General features: G+C 42.3%; 1 protein-coding gene across 2 annotated transcripts in view; it reads right to left on the reverse strand.

Annotated features, from left to right (window-relative positions):
- The window catches only part of PRMT7 (protein arginine methyltransferase 7), a 79,542-nt gene that overhangs the window by 14,572 nt on the left and 49,162 nt on the right, over positions 1-15,808 (reverse strand). For both annotated transcript variants that reach the window (XM_077455450.1, XM_077455457.1), the window contains one exon: positions 414-488. In XM_077455450.1, coding sequence (XP_077311576.1) covers positions 414-488 — 75 coding nt within the window. The remainder of the gene's footprint in view (positions 1-413; positions 489-15,808) is intronic.

Below are 15,808 nucleotides of genomic sequence, written 5' to 3' on the forward strand. Positions count from 1 at the left end.
CTATAGTCCGTGAAGGAGCACCTTGTTTATACGCGTTCCAATCTGACAGGTGTGCAGGCGAGTGGCCCTCAACAGACTGCCTGCATTCACGGCAGCTCACCTGCAACGACTGCTGTCAGATTAGGACGAGTGGCTGTGTCGGTGCTGTGCTGTTTCCCAATAGTTAGGAATTGGCTGCCTGCATGCAGCACCTTGCAGCTAAAGTCACATAAACAGGGTGCTCATTCATAGACTACAGGTGTCAGCATCTGTTTGAATGAGGCCTTACTGAAATCTGGGTTTCATCTGACAGTGCTGCACAGCATGAAGGCTAAAGGTGAGTGGACATTTATCAATGTGCACTAACCTACACCCCACCATTAGATGTCAGATCTATCGTTTACAAACAGAGAAAGTAAAAGCTATACTGAAACCTTGATCATTGCATCCATAATAGAGACATCAAACCCTTCACAGATTCCACACGGACTCCGGATCCTCCAAAGATCCTGATAAGAGACAAAGAGTTTGAGTCATTCACAATCACATTATACATATTTGGTAAGCTTTGCATCCTCTATTAAAAAAAGAAACAGGTTTACGTTAACCCCCCTATCCCCGGCAGCATATACTTACTATTGCTTTGGTCTGCTGCCACTGCATTCAGCGCTGTGAGCTGAAGGAAATACCTGGCATGACAGGGTGTGGGAGGGTGTGTGGCTCACATAGGCACCAGAATCATTTACCCACTTCCTCTGAGCCCAGGTCATCCTGGAGCCACTTGTCATGAAGTTCTGATTACTTGATTCCCCAGAACAAGTGAGCATATCAGAGCTTTTGACTACTGATCTGAACATTTTTCTGTGTCAATTGATCAGAAAGTACAGAAACCACTCAGAATCATGGCAAACAAAAATTTCAAAGAACAGCTTTATCTGTCCTACATGACAAAAGGGGGTGACACTTTCAAAATCTTTACTTTTCTAGGCAACTCAGCATCATGTAGTGTGTGTGTGGTTTAGACCATTTATAAACATTGCCAACCTTTTCTTATCTGATAGGAAAACTTTCCCCTTCAGATCAACAGTCAACCTCACTGCAGGCTCGATTTCTAATTTTAGCAGACATGCAGAAACTCCATGTAAAAGCAGATATCCTGATCACAATGCTAGATGATGGAATACAAAATTATCTTATGACTAAAGTGTACCTGAAAAATCAGGTTTTATGTAGTTGCCTGGATTTTATTTATTTATTTTTTACAGTGGACCTACCACTTGCCTACCAGGCACTAACACCCCCTTCCTGCCCAAGCCATTTTTCAGCTTGCAGCGCTGTCGCACTTTGAATGACAATTGCACCGTCATGCTACACTGTACCCAAACAATTTGTTTATCATTTTCTTCATACAAATAGAGCTTTCTTTTGGTGGTATTTAATCACTAACAATAATACACACTTTCGCCCTCACACCTGTATATCACCACTGCGCTTACACAAATATTAAAAAAGCAATAAAACTTGCTGCCACTCTAAATAAATAATAATGTACAAAAAAATCCCACCAAACAGTGTAGAATGAGCGGCGCTAAATACTCAGTGAATATGCCAATAGCACACACTCTAAACTCAAATGTATCCAATAATGGTATCCAAATAACATAGGTAAAAGTGATTAATAACAATTTACACTATAATGAAAACACCCTGTGAAATGAGTGATTGCATAAAATATATAAAGAAAGAAATAAAGTGTCCAGTTTTTAAACACAAAAAGTCCAATGTTCATTAGATGGTGACCAGTGAATCACTTATAATTCTAATTCATAAAACGTCCAGGAACACTCCTCCACCACACCGCCGTGACTTCAATCCCCTTATGTGCACACACTCACCGGCTGTTTATGCCTCACACTGCCGTGTTTGGCTATAGACGCTTAAACCCTCTTTTCACAGGGATGAAAAGTGACAGATCTTCAGGTGTCAGTCAGAGGCAAAAACACAACTCCCGATTAATCCTCTTTACACACTCCACATGTAAATTAAAAAAACAGCCTCCGATAGTATAAAACCTTCACACACTTTAATCTCATAAAATTTCACTGCATTGCGCTCACATGTGGAATATCAAAGGCACACCATAAACAAATGCACAGCACTCCAAAACCAAAAGTAGCTGGATAATGGATGGCCACGGCAGACCCAGGCTCCCATTATTAAGTCAATTGTATGACGAAACGTGTCGGAGGCGTGGCTACAGAGCGATCATTGAGGTAGACACGGAACGCTGACCAGTATACACCAAGTGGCTACCAACGGGGGCTGGGACGAGGAGGGGTGAGCCATACAGCTGATATCTTGCTATCTCATAAGCCCCGGGTCTGCCGTGGCCATCCATTATCCAGCTACTTTTGGTTTTGGAGTGCTGTGCATTTATTTATGGTGTGCCTTTGATATTCCACATGTGAGTGCAATGCAGTGAAATTTAATGAGATTAAAGTGTGTGAAGGTTATCCATTATCCGAAAAGGAGAAAATTATTCATAGAAGCAGCCAAGAGGTATGGAAAGTCTGGAGGAGCTGCAGATATCCACAGCTCAGGTGGAAGAATTTGTCCACAAGACAACTATTAGTCATGCACTCCACAAATCTGGCCTTTATGGAAGACTTGCAAGAAGAAAACCATTGTTGAAAGAAAGGCATAAGAAGTCCTGTTTGCAGTTTGCAAGAAGCCATGTGGGGTACACAGCAAATGTGGAAAAAGGTGCTCTGGTCAGATGAAATCAAAACTTAACTTTTTGGCCTACAAAAAAAAAACTTTATGTGTGGGGGAAAACCAGCACTGCACATTACCCTAAACACACCTTCCCCACTGTGAAACATGGTGGTGGCAGCATCATGTTGTGGGGATGCTGTTCTTCAGCAGGGACAGGGAAGCTGGTCAGAGTTGATGGGAAGATGGATGGAGCCAAATACAGGGCAATCTTTAAAGAAAACCTGTTAGAGTCAGCAAAAGACTTGAGACTGGGGTGGAGGTTCACCTTCCAGCAGGACAACGACCCTAAACATACAGCAAAAGCTACAATGGAATAGTTTAGATCAAAGCATATTCATGTTTTAGAATGTCCCAGTCAAAGTCCAAACCTAAATCCAATTGGGAATCTGTCTCAAACTTTGTGCGTTGTAAAATCCGACAGAGCCCACACACGATCAGATTTTCTGACACCATAATCTGATCAAAATTTTTCCATTGGAATTTCCGACCATGTGCATGGGGCAGTAGTATTGAAGGTTGCGTGCTGCATGCCCCTTCTCCTCCTTCACATTCCTGCTGGCCACTAAGGCAGCTCAATATAGGGATAGGCCCACAGAAATGCGTGGTATATGGGAGACTACCACAAAGTGTCTCCATTTTTTCCTGTCAGAATGGTTCATTATTTCAGCAAGGCCTGGAGGCTGCTGCAGCCTGCAGGTATGTTCAGGAACGTCTAACTATCAAAATATGTGCCCTTTATATCAGAAAAAACACGGGTTGTAGGAAAGAAAATTGCTTCATTTCCCCCAACAACACAGTCAGTGTCAATTAAAAATAAAGTCAATAAATAATAATAAAAATAATAAAGTTAATAAAGTCAGTGTTAGAGTCCCTGCCTTAAAGCTACTGTGTTCTCCTGGCAGGGGGAGCTATCCCTGCCAGGAGAACACAGTGATTATTGCCCCTGGCAATAATCGCATTCTAAAAAGCTGACCTGTTGGTTGTACCCAAGTTGATTGATGGATCGACTTGGGTACAACCAGCCTACCCATGCAAGGTGCGAATCTCAGGTGGTCCCAGCTGAAGCGGCCCAGATTCAAACTGTCTATGGCCAGCTTTACAGATCAGTCATCAGGCTTGGGATAGTCAGTGACAAAGGTCTATCATTTAGCTACAATAGAGAAAAAGGTGGTTATTATTCTGGTTATGTTTCCTGGCCATAGAGTGATTTTTTTTATTTATTTTTTAAAGCTGAAAAACATGCTCAATTAAACAGGTAGAATAGACTTGACCAGCTCCAGAAATTATATTTTTCATTGCAGAATACAATTGATCACAGAAAACCTTGTCCAAGCCGAAAAGTTCAGAGATGCATATAGTGACCAATATTAAAAATAATCCTGGTAAACTGTAACCTTGCCAAGTTCAGAACTGTTTAATGAAGCACTACTGTATCCTTTATAGCTTAACCCCAGGCAAACAATCAGAGATGAAATACACTTGCAGTAACAAACTAATGTAAATCTGATCCCTGCTCCCTCTGTCAGCAAATTTGGAGTTGTGCAGCAGCCTCTTCCACTCGCACTGATGTTGCATATACAGGAATGACAGAAGCTGATATCAATACAGATGACTGCAGGTATGATAGTTTTATGTAAAAGTAGATTTGCTTTTGAAAAATACAACTGCAGAAAATGGTGTTTGAAATCTGTCTGGAGTTCAGCCTTAAAGTGGAGCTTCACCAAAAATGGGAAGTTTCGCTTTAAGGCCTCTTCCCCCGCTCCTCATTAATAAATGGCACTTTTTTACCTGGTTTGGACAGGTGCACGCTCCCACCTCCGCTCAGATCGCCTCAGAGCAATAGTTCTCCTCCACGCATTCTTCTAGGACACGTCACAGATCCCAGAAGACCATGGGACCCAGCCACGCTGTGGAGTACAGTTCACACGCGTGCAGTGGGCACCCGGCTGTGAAGCAGCAAGCTGTCACAGCCGGGTGCCCACAGATACGTTTCTGCTGTTGGGGACCGAAAACTGATGGAAAAAAGGGATCCGGAGAGCACAGTGCTGGGACAGGCGAGTATTTGTTTATTAAAAGGAACTGTACCTGCTGACTTTTAATTTTTTTAAATTAGACCAGAGCTCCTCTTTAAAGGTCAGGGAAAATAAATACTTTTTGCACTCTATTCTTAATTAATCTCAACAAAAGCCTAGAATATACTGAAAGATGATCAAAATCACATCTAACAAAAACACAGGAATTCTGTACTACAGCACTACCCAGCTGCAGCATTTGTTAAACTAGGGCTTTCTGCATTAAAGTGTCTTGGCAAAATATAACTAACTCTAAACCTGCTCTCTGCCACATTCTAAACCTAATCTATCTAACCCTGTAAAGCAAAAATTGCATTACTTACCTATTCCGCAGCCGATCTGGTCCGGTTTTCAGCGCGGAAGCTGTGTGCAGGAGAGGACAGACAATGGCTGTGAAATGGCTGGGAAGTGACATTACCCATAAAGTTACTATGGGGCTTCCATTGATGGCTGCCTCTTCTGCACATGCCGCCACTGATAGCTGATGCTGGGACCTGACTGGATCGGCTGCAGAATAGGAAAGTATAGCAATTTTTGCTGTACAGGGTTAGATAGATTAGGTTTAGAATGTGGCAGCAAGCAGTTTTTTTTTTATTCTATTTATTGAGTTTTACATTTGAAGATACAAAACAGAGCCTATTGGGCATACCCAAGCAATAAAGATTGCAATAAAACAAACTATATAAAAAATAACCTTAACAGTAGTGCCACTATTGGCACTAGGACAAAATGACATGCTTCAATAACAGGTGAAGTTGTTGGTATATTATAGGTATCAGCTATTGAGTTATAGCATTAAGCAAACTAACAAGATGGAAGTCACAACTCTAAGCCCTTGTACACAGGGTCGGAGATTCCGACAACCAAATCCGTCGGATTTTGTCCGACGGATTTTGTCCGAAACTGTTGCATACACACGGTCGGACAAAGTTGTCGGAAAATCGGATCGTTCGGAACGTGATGACGTTATTTTGTTACGATGGGACTACGTTCAGGCTAGTAGCCAATAGCTTTGATGTAGGAATTTGATCTGAGCATGCGTGGCACTTTGTCCGATCGGAATTCTCTACACATGATTGGAGTATGTCCGATCGGAGCATTTTGTCGGAAAATATTTCCGGCAAGTTGGAAAATTTGGTCCGACGGATATTCCGACGGAAACAGTCCGATGCAGACCACACACACTCGGAATATCCGACAAAACACTCCGATCGGACACATTCCATCGGAATCTCCGATCGTGTGTACAAGGGCTTAGCCCTTGTACACACGGTCGGACATTCCGACGGAAAATGTCCGATCAGATCGTGTTGTCGGATAATCCGACAGTGTGTGGGCTCCATAGGACTGTTTCCGTCGGAATATCCGACCAACAAAGTTTTAGAGCAGGGCTATAAAATTTTCCGACAACGTGATCCGATCGGACTTTGTCCGATCATGTGTAGAGAATTCCGATCGGACAAAGTGCCACGCATGCTCAGATCAAATTCCTAGACCAAAGCTATTGGCTACTAGCCTGAACGTAGTCCCATCGTAACGAAATAATGTCATCACGTTCTGAATGATCGGATTTTCCGACAACTTTGTCCGACTGTGTGTATGCAACAGTTTCGGACAAAATCCGTTGGACAAAATCCGTCGGATTTGGTTGTCAGAATGTCCGACCGTGTGTACAAGGGCTTAGACATGCATGTTTGGGGTGGGTTCACATATACACATATGTTCACCTGGTTTTGTTAGGTAGTCTACTAGTTTGGAGGATCAGGGTCAGCGTTAGTAGACATGTCCTACACCCAAATGTCCCAAACCTTGGGGAACTTTTTAGGGCATACTCTCGCTAAATAGGTGGCCTCGTACTGTGGTAAATTAGTGTTAACTAATTTTTTCCACAAGGTTAAATTTGGGGCAGATGGAGATTTCTATTGGAGAAGAATCATTTTCCTTGGATATAGACCCTAAGATGAGCCAAAGTATCTACCAGACCCAGCAAACAAATCTCCACAGTTCGGGGCACATGGATAGTGGTTACAGAGAATATTAACTACCGCTACCACTTAACAAAAACTTTGGATATGAGGACACTGCCAAGAATCTGGATAAAGTACGCTGAGCACCGCCAGCACTCTGCAGGAACATAGGGGAATATTCTGTGTGAACATGTAGGCGTGAGGTAGATCCTGTGTAGGAGTTTGTATTGAATCAAGCTGTCCCCAGCGCAGACCAGCAGAAAGCAGGTTTAGCGTTAGTTAGGTTTTGCCTGAACTTCCACTTTAAGGTAAAAACACCCCACTACCCGTCCTGCTCTCCTTCTCCTACACCTACCTGGCTATGTGTCACCTTTCGTTGTCTCTGGCTCTAGCGTTGCTCCCCTCACTTTATGTTTTCACAGGAAAAAAAACTGGAGGGTAGAAGAAATATAGGCTCCATTGCCTTTTTTTTGTTTTAATATGCCTTTAATGTCACTTCAAAATAATACCTAAAAAGTCAGTTTGCAGTTAATTCCTGTAATAATGGGGGGGCGCAACGGTCTCATAGGTTTGCTCCTGTCACACATGCTCCTGGCTGAAACTAAATGCAGCTGAGCAGACACACGTTGCTCAGGCATGGTCAATGAGGAAGTAAAGAGCAATTATGTGCAGCTGACAATGAAGCGAGTGCATATAAACAGAAGTGCCTAAAATAGGCTAAAGTAGATCAGCAATGAATGCCCCCCCCCCCCAAAAAAAAGAAGGTAAAAATTGGTATGGTAGTGGAGGTTGGGGGAATAGACAGGACAACTTTTTATGATAGACTCTTTTCACACAGGCAGACCGATTGGGTCCTCTGTCATTTTTTCAGGTGGACCTAATCAGACCCTCCATCCTCCTCTATTGAGCGGCATGTGTAAACAGACATGTTCATTTACACCTGCCGACATTCAATCTGATAAAAACGGATGGGGATCGGTTTCCCTACCGTCTAGCGGATCAGATGGCAGCCGGGTGTAAATGGACAGGCGGTCCCATTTACATTCGACCACCCATAGGCAAGAGCCAGCTGTATCTGTGAGAGCCCTGCATAAGCGGGGATCAGGGGACAGATACCAAGCTGAGCAAGTGAATGCCTAGCAGAGACTGCCCTGTGTGGAAGGGGCTTTAGCAAACAAGATGTCAGACACTCAGATTATTTGCATGAAAAACAAGAGACTGTTAGCAATTCCACCTGAAACAAGGAATTGATTCGATTGCTTTAAGCAACTCCTCCACTTTTGATCCTGTCCTTCTTTTGCAGTTGCTTTGATGTATTTTCATGACTTTTGTGGTTTGATTTACTGTAGATTTGCACGTGCCCATTCCTTACTATACATATACTGTAAGTGTATATGGATATATATATATATATATATATATATATATACACACACATACACACACACACACACACACAAAAAGTGCAATTATAATAAGATTTTGCCAAACTATGGGTGAAAATACATTTTAGTGGTAATGTCATAAAAATAAATAAATAAATAAATAAGCCTTCTGAGCCATCACTGTATTCTTTTTTGGGTCTGCCGGCCTCATGAGTTAATCATGAACATGAATTCATTCATCCCAATGTTTTCTAGATTTCTGAATGTTTTCTACATTTAAAATGCATTTCATTTAAAAATCCCATACAGCAATTTTCTCTGCACTTAATAAGGTAAGGTATTTATCGAGGTACACAGAATTTAATCATAACATACAGGCCACCATGCAGGCAGCAAGTATAATAGGCCTGGGTTGTCTCTATTGAAGACGCATGAAGCGTGACTCCAATAGAAGAGGCCGCGGGGCTTTCATAGGAACAGATAACTGATGTATTTAAATAGCTTAGATATAATGACACAGGTAGTGGAAAAGGACAGCATGCTACAGGGCAATTATTTTTAATTCTTGATTTTTTTTCTAAACTGAAAAGTGCAATGACTGGATCATTCTGAGATTTTACTAACGTCTGCAGCATAACATTCATAGTATTACATACTAAAAACCAGGGACAGCAATACTATGGCTCCTACATCTAAGGCCTCATTGACACTAGCACTGTCAAATCTGTGTTTATATGCATTTAGAGGATGTTTTTAAATCCAAAATAAAGCATGTAATGCGTTTTCAATGTTGCCATTCACACTGGGTGAGTATTAAGTATTTTTCTGCATTATTACCATAGATATGGTAAGTTTACCTGCATTTAGAGAAAAACAGAATTCTGTGCATCCGAGATCCGATAAGACACTCTAAACAGGAGAAAACGCAACTAAAGGGGTTTAATCGCATCTAAAGCAGGAACATCTAAAAGCAGGAAAAAGTGATTTGGAAGACTTAAAATGTGTTTATACTTCCTAGGTAACTTTTCCAAGGTTTAGAAAATTTTGCCACTTGGGTTTTTTTTTCCTATGCAGTAAGGTAAAAAAAAAACTTCTGCATGCAGCTTCCCCCTCAGCGCCGCCGATAAATACATACCTTAACTCCACTCAATCTTGATCCAGCGATGTGCATTAGAACCTAGGCTCTCTCGCTCCTCATTGGCTCAGATACAGCAGCAGTAGTCATTGGCTACTGCTGCTGTCAATCAGAGCCAATGATGAGGGAGTGAGGGCGGGGCACAGTCTTGCTCTGTGTTTCTCATGGCAAGCAGGTTGCTAAAGGGGCACTCGGCAGGGGGTGGAGCCAGGACCCCTGGCTGGGACCCGAGAAGAGGAAGATCAGGGCTGCTCTGTGCAAAACCATTTCACAGAACAGGCAAGTATAACCAGGACCAGATGGCTTGCACCTGAGGGTACTTGGGGAACTCAGTCAAGTAATTGCCAGACCATTGTTCCTAATTTTTACTGACAGTCTACTAACTGGAATGGTACCAGCGGATTGGAGAAAAGCCAACGTAGCACCAATATTTAAAAAGGGCCCAAAATACACCTCTAGGAATTACAGACCAGTTAGCCTAACACCAATAGTATGCAAGTTCTTGGAGGGGATGATAAGGGACTATATACAAGATTTTAGTAATGAAAACTATCGTTAGCAGTAATCAGCATGGATTCATGAAGAATCGTTCTTTCCCAACCAATCTATTAATCTTTTATGAGGCGAGTTGTCATCTAGATAAAGGAAGGCCCGTAGACGTGGTGTATCTGGATTTTGCAAGAGCATTTGACACAGTTCTCCATAAACGTTTACTGTACAAAATAACATCTGTTGGCATGGACCGTAGGGTGAGTACATGGATAGAAAAACTGGCTACACGGACGAGTTCAGAGTGTGGTGATAAATGGGGAATACTCAGAATGGTCAGGGGTGGGTAATGGGGTCCCCCAGGGTTCTGTAATAGGACCAATCCTATTTCATTTTTTCATGAACGACAGTTCAATTTCTGTATTTGCGGGACGATACTAAGCTAAGCAGCACAATAACTTGTCCGCAGGATGTGGAAAGCTTGCAAGAAGATCTGAACAAATAAATGGGGTGAGCAACTAGATAGCAAATGAGGTTTAATATAGAAAAATGTAAAATAATGCATTTGGGTGGAAAAAATATGAGTGCAATCTATACACTAGTTGGAGAACCTCTGGGGGAATCTAGGATGGAAAAGGACCTGGGGGTCCCAGTAGATGATAGGCTCAGCAGCTGCTGCTGCTGCTAACAAAGCGAACCAAACATTGGCATGCATTAAAAAGAGATTAACTCCAGAGATAAAACGATAATTCCCCCACTCTACAAGACTCTGGTCTGGCCGCACCTGGAGTACGCTGTCCAGTTCTGGGCACCAGTCCTCAGGAAGGATGTACTGGAAATGGAGCAAGTGCAAAGAAGGGCAACAAAGCCAATAAAGGGTCTGGAGGACATTAGTTATGAAGAAAGGTTGCAAGCACTGAACTTATTCTCTCTGGAGAAGAGATGCTTCAGAGGGGATATGATTTAAATTTACAAATACTGTACTGGTGACCCCACAATAGGGATAAAACTTTTTTGCAGAAGGGAGTTTAACAAGACACATGGCTAGTCATTAAAATTAGAAGAAAAGAGGTTTAACCTTAAACTACGTAGAGGGTTCTTTACTGTAAGAGTAGTAAGGATGTGGTAAGAGTAGTAAGGATTCCCTTCCACGGGCGGTGGTCTCAACATGGGGGCATCAATAGTTTCAAAAAACGATTAGATAAGCACCTAAGCATTGAGAACTGCAGATTATAACTTCAGCTCAGACAAGCAGTATAAATTCTGGATCTGAACAGATGTAGAGAAGAGAAGACAGGTACAATTAAGGATTTGTTTAATCTCTGTGCATCACCTGAGGCCAGTCACTTCACTGGGTATATGGAAGGGTTTACAACCACTTGAACAAAATTTTGCAACCAAACTGTTCCTCTCGCAACATCTTCCCTGTACTGCTGTGCCGTATCATCATCTTGCAGACAGCTCACTGAACTCAATCGGGGGAATATATAAATCACTAAAAACACTTTTCTGACACTAAGACCTTTTAAAAAGGCCTGTGCCAGATTCAAAAAGTCCTTGCCACCTGTTTTGGTAACTTTAGTGACGCGTGGCAGATTAGGGTAGTTCTTAAAGCAGATCTTCACCCTCTTAACCAACTTCCTTTCTCCCCTCCACCCCTCCTCCCATCCTGTATATGTATAGCCCTGTTTATTTTTTTCTTTCTGGGAAGCTGTCCGGCCCTACCTTCCCAAGTATGTAATTCGCCTACGTGAACGACGTGCACACTATCCTGCTGTGCCTCCCGGACTATGCACGTCACATATCCCAGGAGACATAGACTTTCATTCAGGAAAGGAGGAGGGGACAGGCCTATCGGCGTGTCATTAGATGGCCTGCCCACCGACCCTGGATGAGCCGATGTCAGAAAGAACATGGTGGTGCTGTGGTCGGGCGTGAGGATCTTAGCAGGACAACGCAGGAACCACTGGGTGGAAATCTGCTTTAATAGCACCAATTTTACAAAATGGACCTAATTATGCACCAAATTAAAAAGAATTACCTCCAGTTTATAGATGACGAAGCTGGAGGTAATTAAAGTGGAGTTCCACCCATTTAAAAGTCAGCAGCTACAAAAAGTGTAGCTGCTGACTTTTAATAAATGGAACACTCACTTATCCCATGATCCAGACGAATGAGGTCCCGATCCTCTCCCCCTTCTCTCTGTGGTGCCGGCATTGTTACAGTGGGCGCCCGGCTGTGGCTTCACATCGGGCATGCGCGAGTCATGCTGTGAATGGCTGGGCAATCTTCTGGGACCTGTGACGTGTCCCAGAAAATTGCAGGGAGGAAGGGGGGGAGAAGTGAACTTCCTTTCCGGCACCGCAGAGCCCCGGGAGGAAGTGGGAACTGGGTGCCTCTAAAAAGAGGGTATCCGCCACCCCCCCCCAAAAAAAATTACATGCCAAATGTGGCACAACATGGGGGTCACCATCACTGAAAGCTGAAGTTCATTTTTGGGTGGAACTCTGCTTTAAGACTTACTCCAAGTTGGTGTATGCCAGCAGATAGATAAGCAGAGTGCCTGTCCCTGCATGCAGTGCAACAGATTGACATATTCGTCAATGGTACCCCCTCTGTCACCATTTGTTAAGGATTCTGTCGGCTTAATCAGGCTCCACCCTCCCAGATACAAGATTATGTGACAACGGAAGCTGTGAGAGGAAGAACAGCTGCACTGGGGTCAGAGCGCTTCAGTGTGCCTTCTGCCTACAACAGATATACAATTCTTTCACCTGCAGCGACATTTATGCGTGGAGGCATGTTAGAATTGTACTGCGTGTCTTAAACACGGTTAATAAAATTCCCTGAATGTGGCCACGACAAATACTCGAAACAAGTAGCTGCAGCAGTAGGATAAATTATATCAAAGAAATAGCTTTACAGCAACAGAGCTTTGCAGTGCTGGTAAGGATATATATATTTTTTTGTGGCAATTTTTCCCTAGTCATCCTTGGATGAATTAAGAAACCATTCCCATTTAGTTATAAAGCCTCCAGATAAAAGTGGAAACATCGTCATAATAGAGGTAGCCCAATATGAACAAATGGTTTTGGACATACTGCACAACCAAGAATGTTATAGAAGGATACCTGAGATCTATTTGGAAAGAATGACTAACAAATTTAGAGGCCTTATTGATGAGGCTTTTTCAAAAGGCACTATCGACAAAAAAACACTTGAATTCCTTTATGTAAGAACTCCCAAAACGCCAACTTTGTACGAGTTACCAAAAATTCATAAAAGCCTAATAAAACCTCTGGGAGGCCAATAGTAAACTGGAATGTAATGGAAGTCTAACTGAGCCCGCTAGCCAATTAATTGACGCTTACTTGGGACCACATTAAAGCACTCACCTCCCATATTCAGGACACTAGTAACCTCATCCGAGCCTTGGACGGCATTGATATGCTAGAGAGGGCTTGGTTGGTATCCCTCAATGTAGAGGCTCTCTATAACTCAATCCCCCATGATTGGGGGTGTGGGTTGTATATATTACATTTGCGGCTAAAACGTAATTGCTCTAAATAGGATGATTTTGTGAGTCTAAAGCATTAAAACAACGTCTCAAAAAGAAAGGATACAGTAAGAATCTATTGACGAGAGCCTACCAGCAGGCCAACAGACAAGATAGAAACTCCCTAATACATGGATTGAGATTGACAGAGGATAGTAATGCAAGATTAATTACATGTTATTCAAAGTCAGGTTTGGAATATAATAAGAAAGTTTTGGCACCTTTTGGAGGGTGGATGAAAAAGTTGCCAAACATATAAAAGAATACCCAGAAATTACATTTAGATCCAAATCCTTAAGAGACAAACTAGTCCATAGTCACCAGGAAGAAAAGATTTCCCAAGGTTTGTGGTACTGACAAATGTGGCAAATGTAACTTCTGTCAATACATTTCATCACTTCTTTGCCAATTGCCAAACGCTAGGCATCGTGTATTATATGGAATGCCAATGTGGTACGTTCTATATTGGAAAGACCAAGAGACCATGTTTCCATAGAATTACGGAATAAGGTTGGATTGATAAATGCAAAGAAATTTGAAAGGCCCATCAGTTGCCACATGGGTCTTTATCACCAATTTGATGCTACAAAGATGTTTTTTGCCTTGGAATACATCCCCCTAAACGAGAGAGGGGGTGATGTAGACAAATTGCTTCTACAGCGAGAAACAAAATGGATTTTCAATCTGTCTGCCATCAAACATCCAGGGCTACATTTTTTATAGGTTTAACCATGACCTTGGGATGATTTGTTGCCCTAAGGTGCTTTGGTTTTCTATCTCCTTGGCCATCCACTACTCTTATACCTATGAATTAAGGGGCTTCGGCAATGGTTAATCTGCATTTCTAATTTACAAATGTATTAAATTATTTTTGTGAAGTTCTTCTGATGGTGTGTCACTCTGACTCCTGACATGGTTTGGGTCCTTGCTGTCCCCTTTATGGCCTGTATGCTTGGGACCCCACTTTAGGTATTTGGTCTTGTTTTCAGGTGGCATCCTTGATGTTTCTCCCTCTCTCTCCCTGTTCTTCCTCTTTGGTAATTAGCTTGTTCGCCTGGGTTTTGATACCCATCCCTGTATTATATCCACTTTGATGCTGTTCTATATATTTTTTGTTTTCTTTATGATTCTCCTGCCCCTTTAAAAATTTACTTTGGTCAGAGTGCGGGTTGTTACATTTAATTATTTACACATGAATCCCCATGCTGCTCATCAGAGGGCCCTGCTCGTTAGAGTTTACAACATGTTGTAATGTGGTCCCAGTCAGATGGATCATGTGCGGGAACCAAATTAAGGGAAAATGTCGTTTACAAAATGGCCACGGCGGGTTCGCGCATGCGCGGAACATAGCCGCAAGCAAAGGGGAGAATGTAATAGAGTAAGGGAAAACTGAGTTTCCAAAATAGCCGCGGCAGGTTCGGGCATGTGCGGAACGCTGCCGCGAACGTTTCCGTGTCTCTTTATTGATGGGAGACAGCTGTTGGGATTTGGGACCAGCCAATGAGCGTTCGTATACCGGTGGTGACATCAGACGCCACCGGGATTAAGTGGATACTTAAGACCCTCAGGGTGGAGGCGATGTTGTTGTGGCCGATCGCCCTGTATGGTACCTGCAGGATTTTTTTCCAAGGTGAAAAGTTGATCTTGTGTAAGATTGTGGCAACCTGATTCCAGCTTTTTGTTGAACATAGGTCTTTGACACTAACCTATCATTCCTCTAATAGGGGATACTCCCTTGGAATAGATTAATCAACACTGATCTTGCCTGGTTCAATGGTATCATATTTATACTAAGGAAAGGAATACGGTTATCTTCAATGAAGGAAATGTTTAGGTAAGAGGAACTTGCCAAGTTTATGGTTATATCCATCTAGAAAAATCTTAGCTTTACAAGAAAACTCTGATGAATGTGTTTTTTTTTTTTTAGAGGTCACAGTCCCCTTGAAGCTTACCAAATGTATATGGAGTATATGTTTTGGGAACGATATAATTATCAACCTGAGAATTTCTTGAATTCTTATCACAACAGGATAGGGCAAAGTTGAATTATAGTATGGGTAAAATGATTGGCTTAAGTGATAATAAGAGTGGTGCACCAAGTTTATTCGACTATATGCCTTTGCAGGTGTGAATGTAAGGCTATTGTCCCCCCCCCCCTTTTTTTACGGTACACTGACACCTCATTGGATCTCTTGGTGGGCCCTGAGGACCATTTGGAACCTTGATCACTTCTGCTGTGAGAGTGCATCCATCAGACGATCTATATATTATTGTAATTATGTGAATATATGAATTGTAAAATGTGATAGATCCTTTGGGCGTCTGTGTGTCTTTTTCCTTTTTATTTCTCTTCTTTTTTTCCCTTTTTATTTGGATTTACTGTATTAAAATTCAAAATTTGTTTTCTTTCAGTGACATTGTATTAAGGTCCTACAAAAGCTCCAGAAGAA

Source organism: Lithobates pipiens, unplaced genomic scaffold (assembly GCF_037356315.1).
Source record: "Lithobates pipiens isolate NorthernLeopardFrog02 unplaced genomic scaffold, aLitPip1_a1.2 Scaffold_10, whole genome shotgun sequence".
Classification (NCBI taxonomy): domain Eukaryota; kingdom Metazoa; phylum Chordata; class Amphibia; order Anura; family Ranidae; genus Lithobates; species Lithobates pipiens.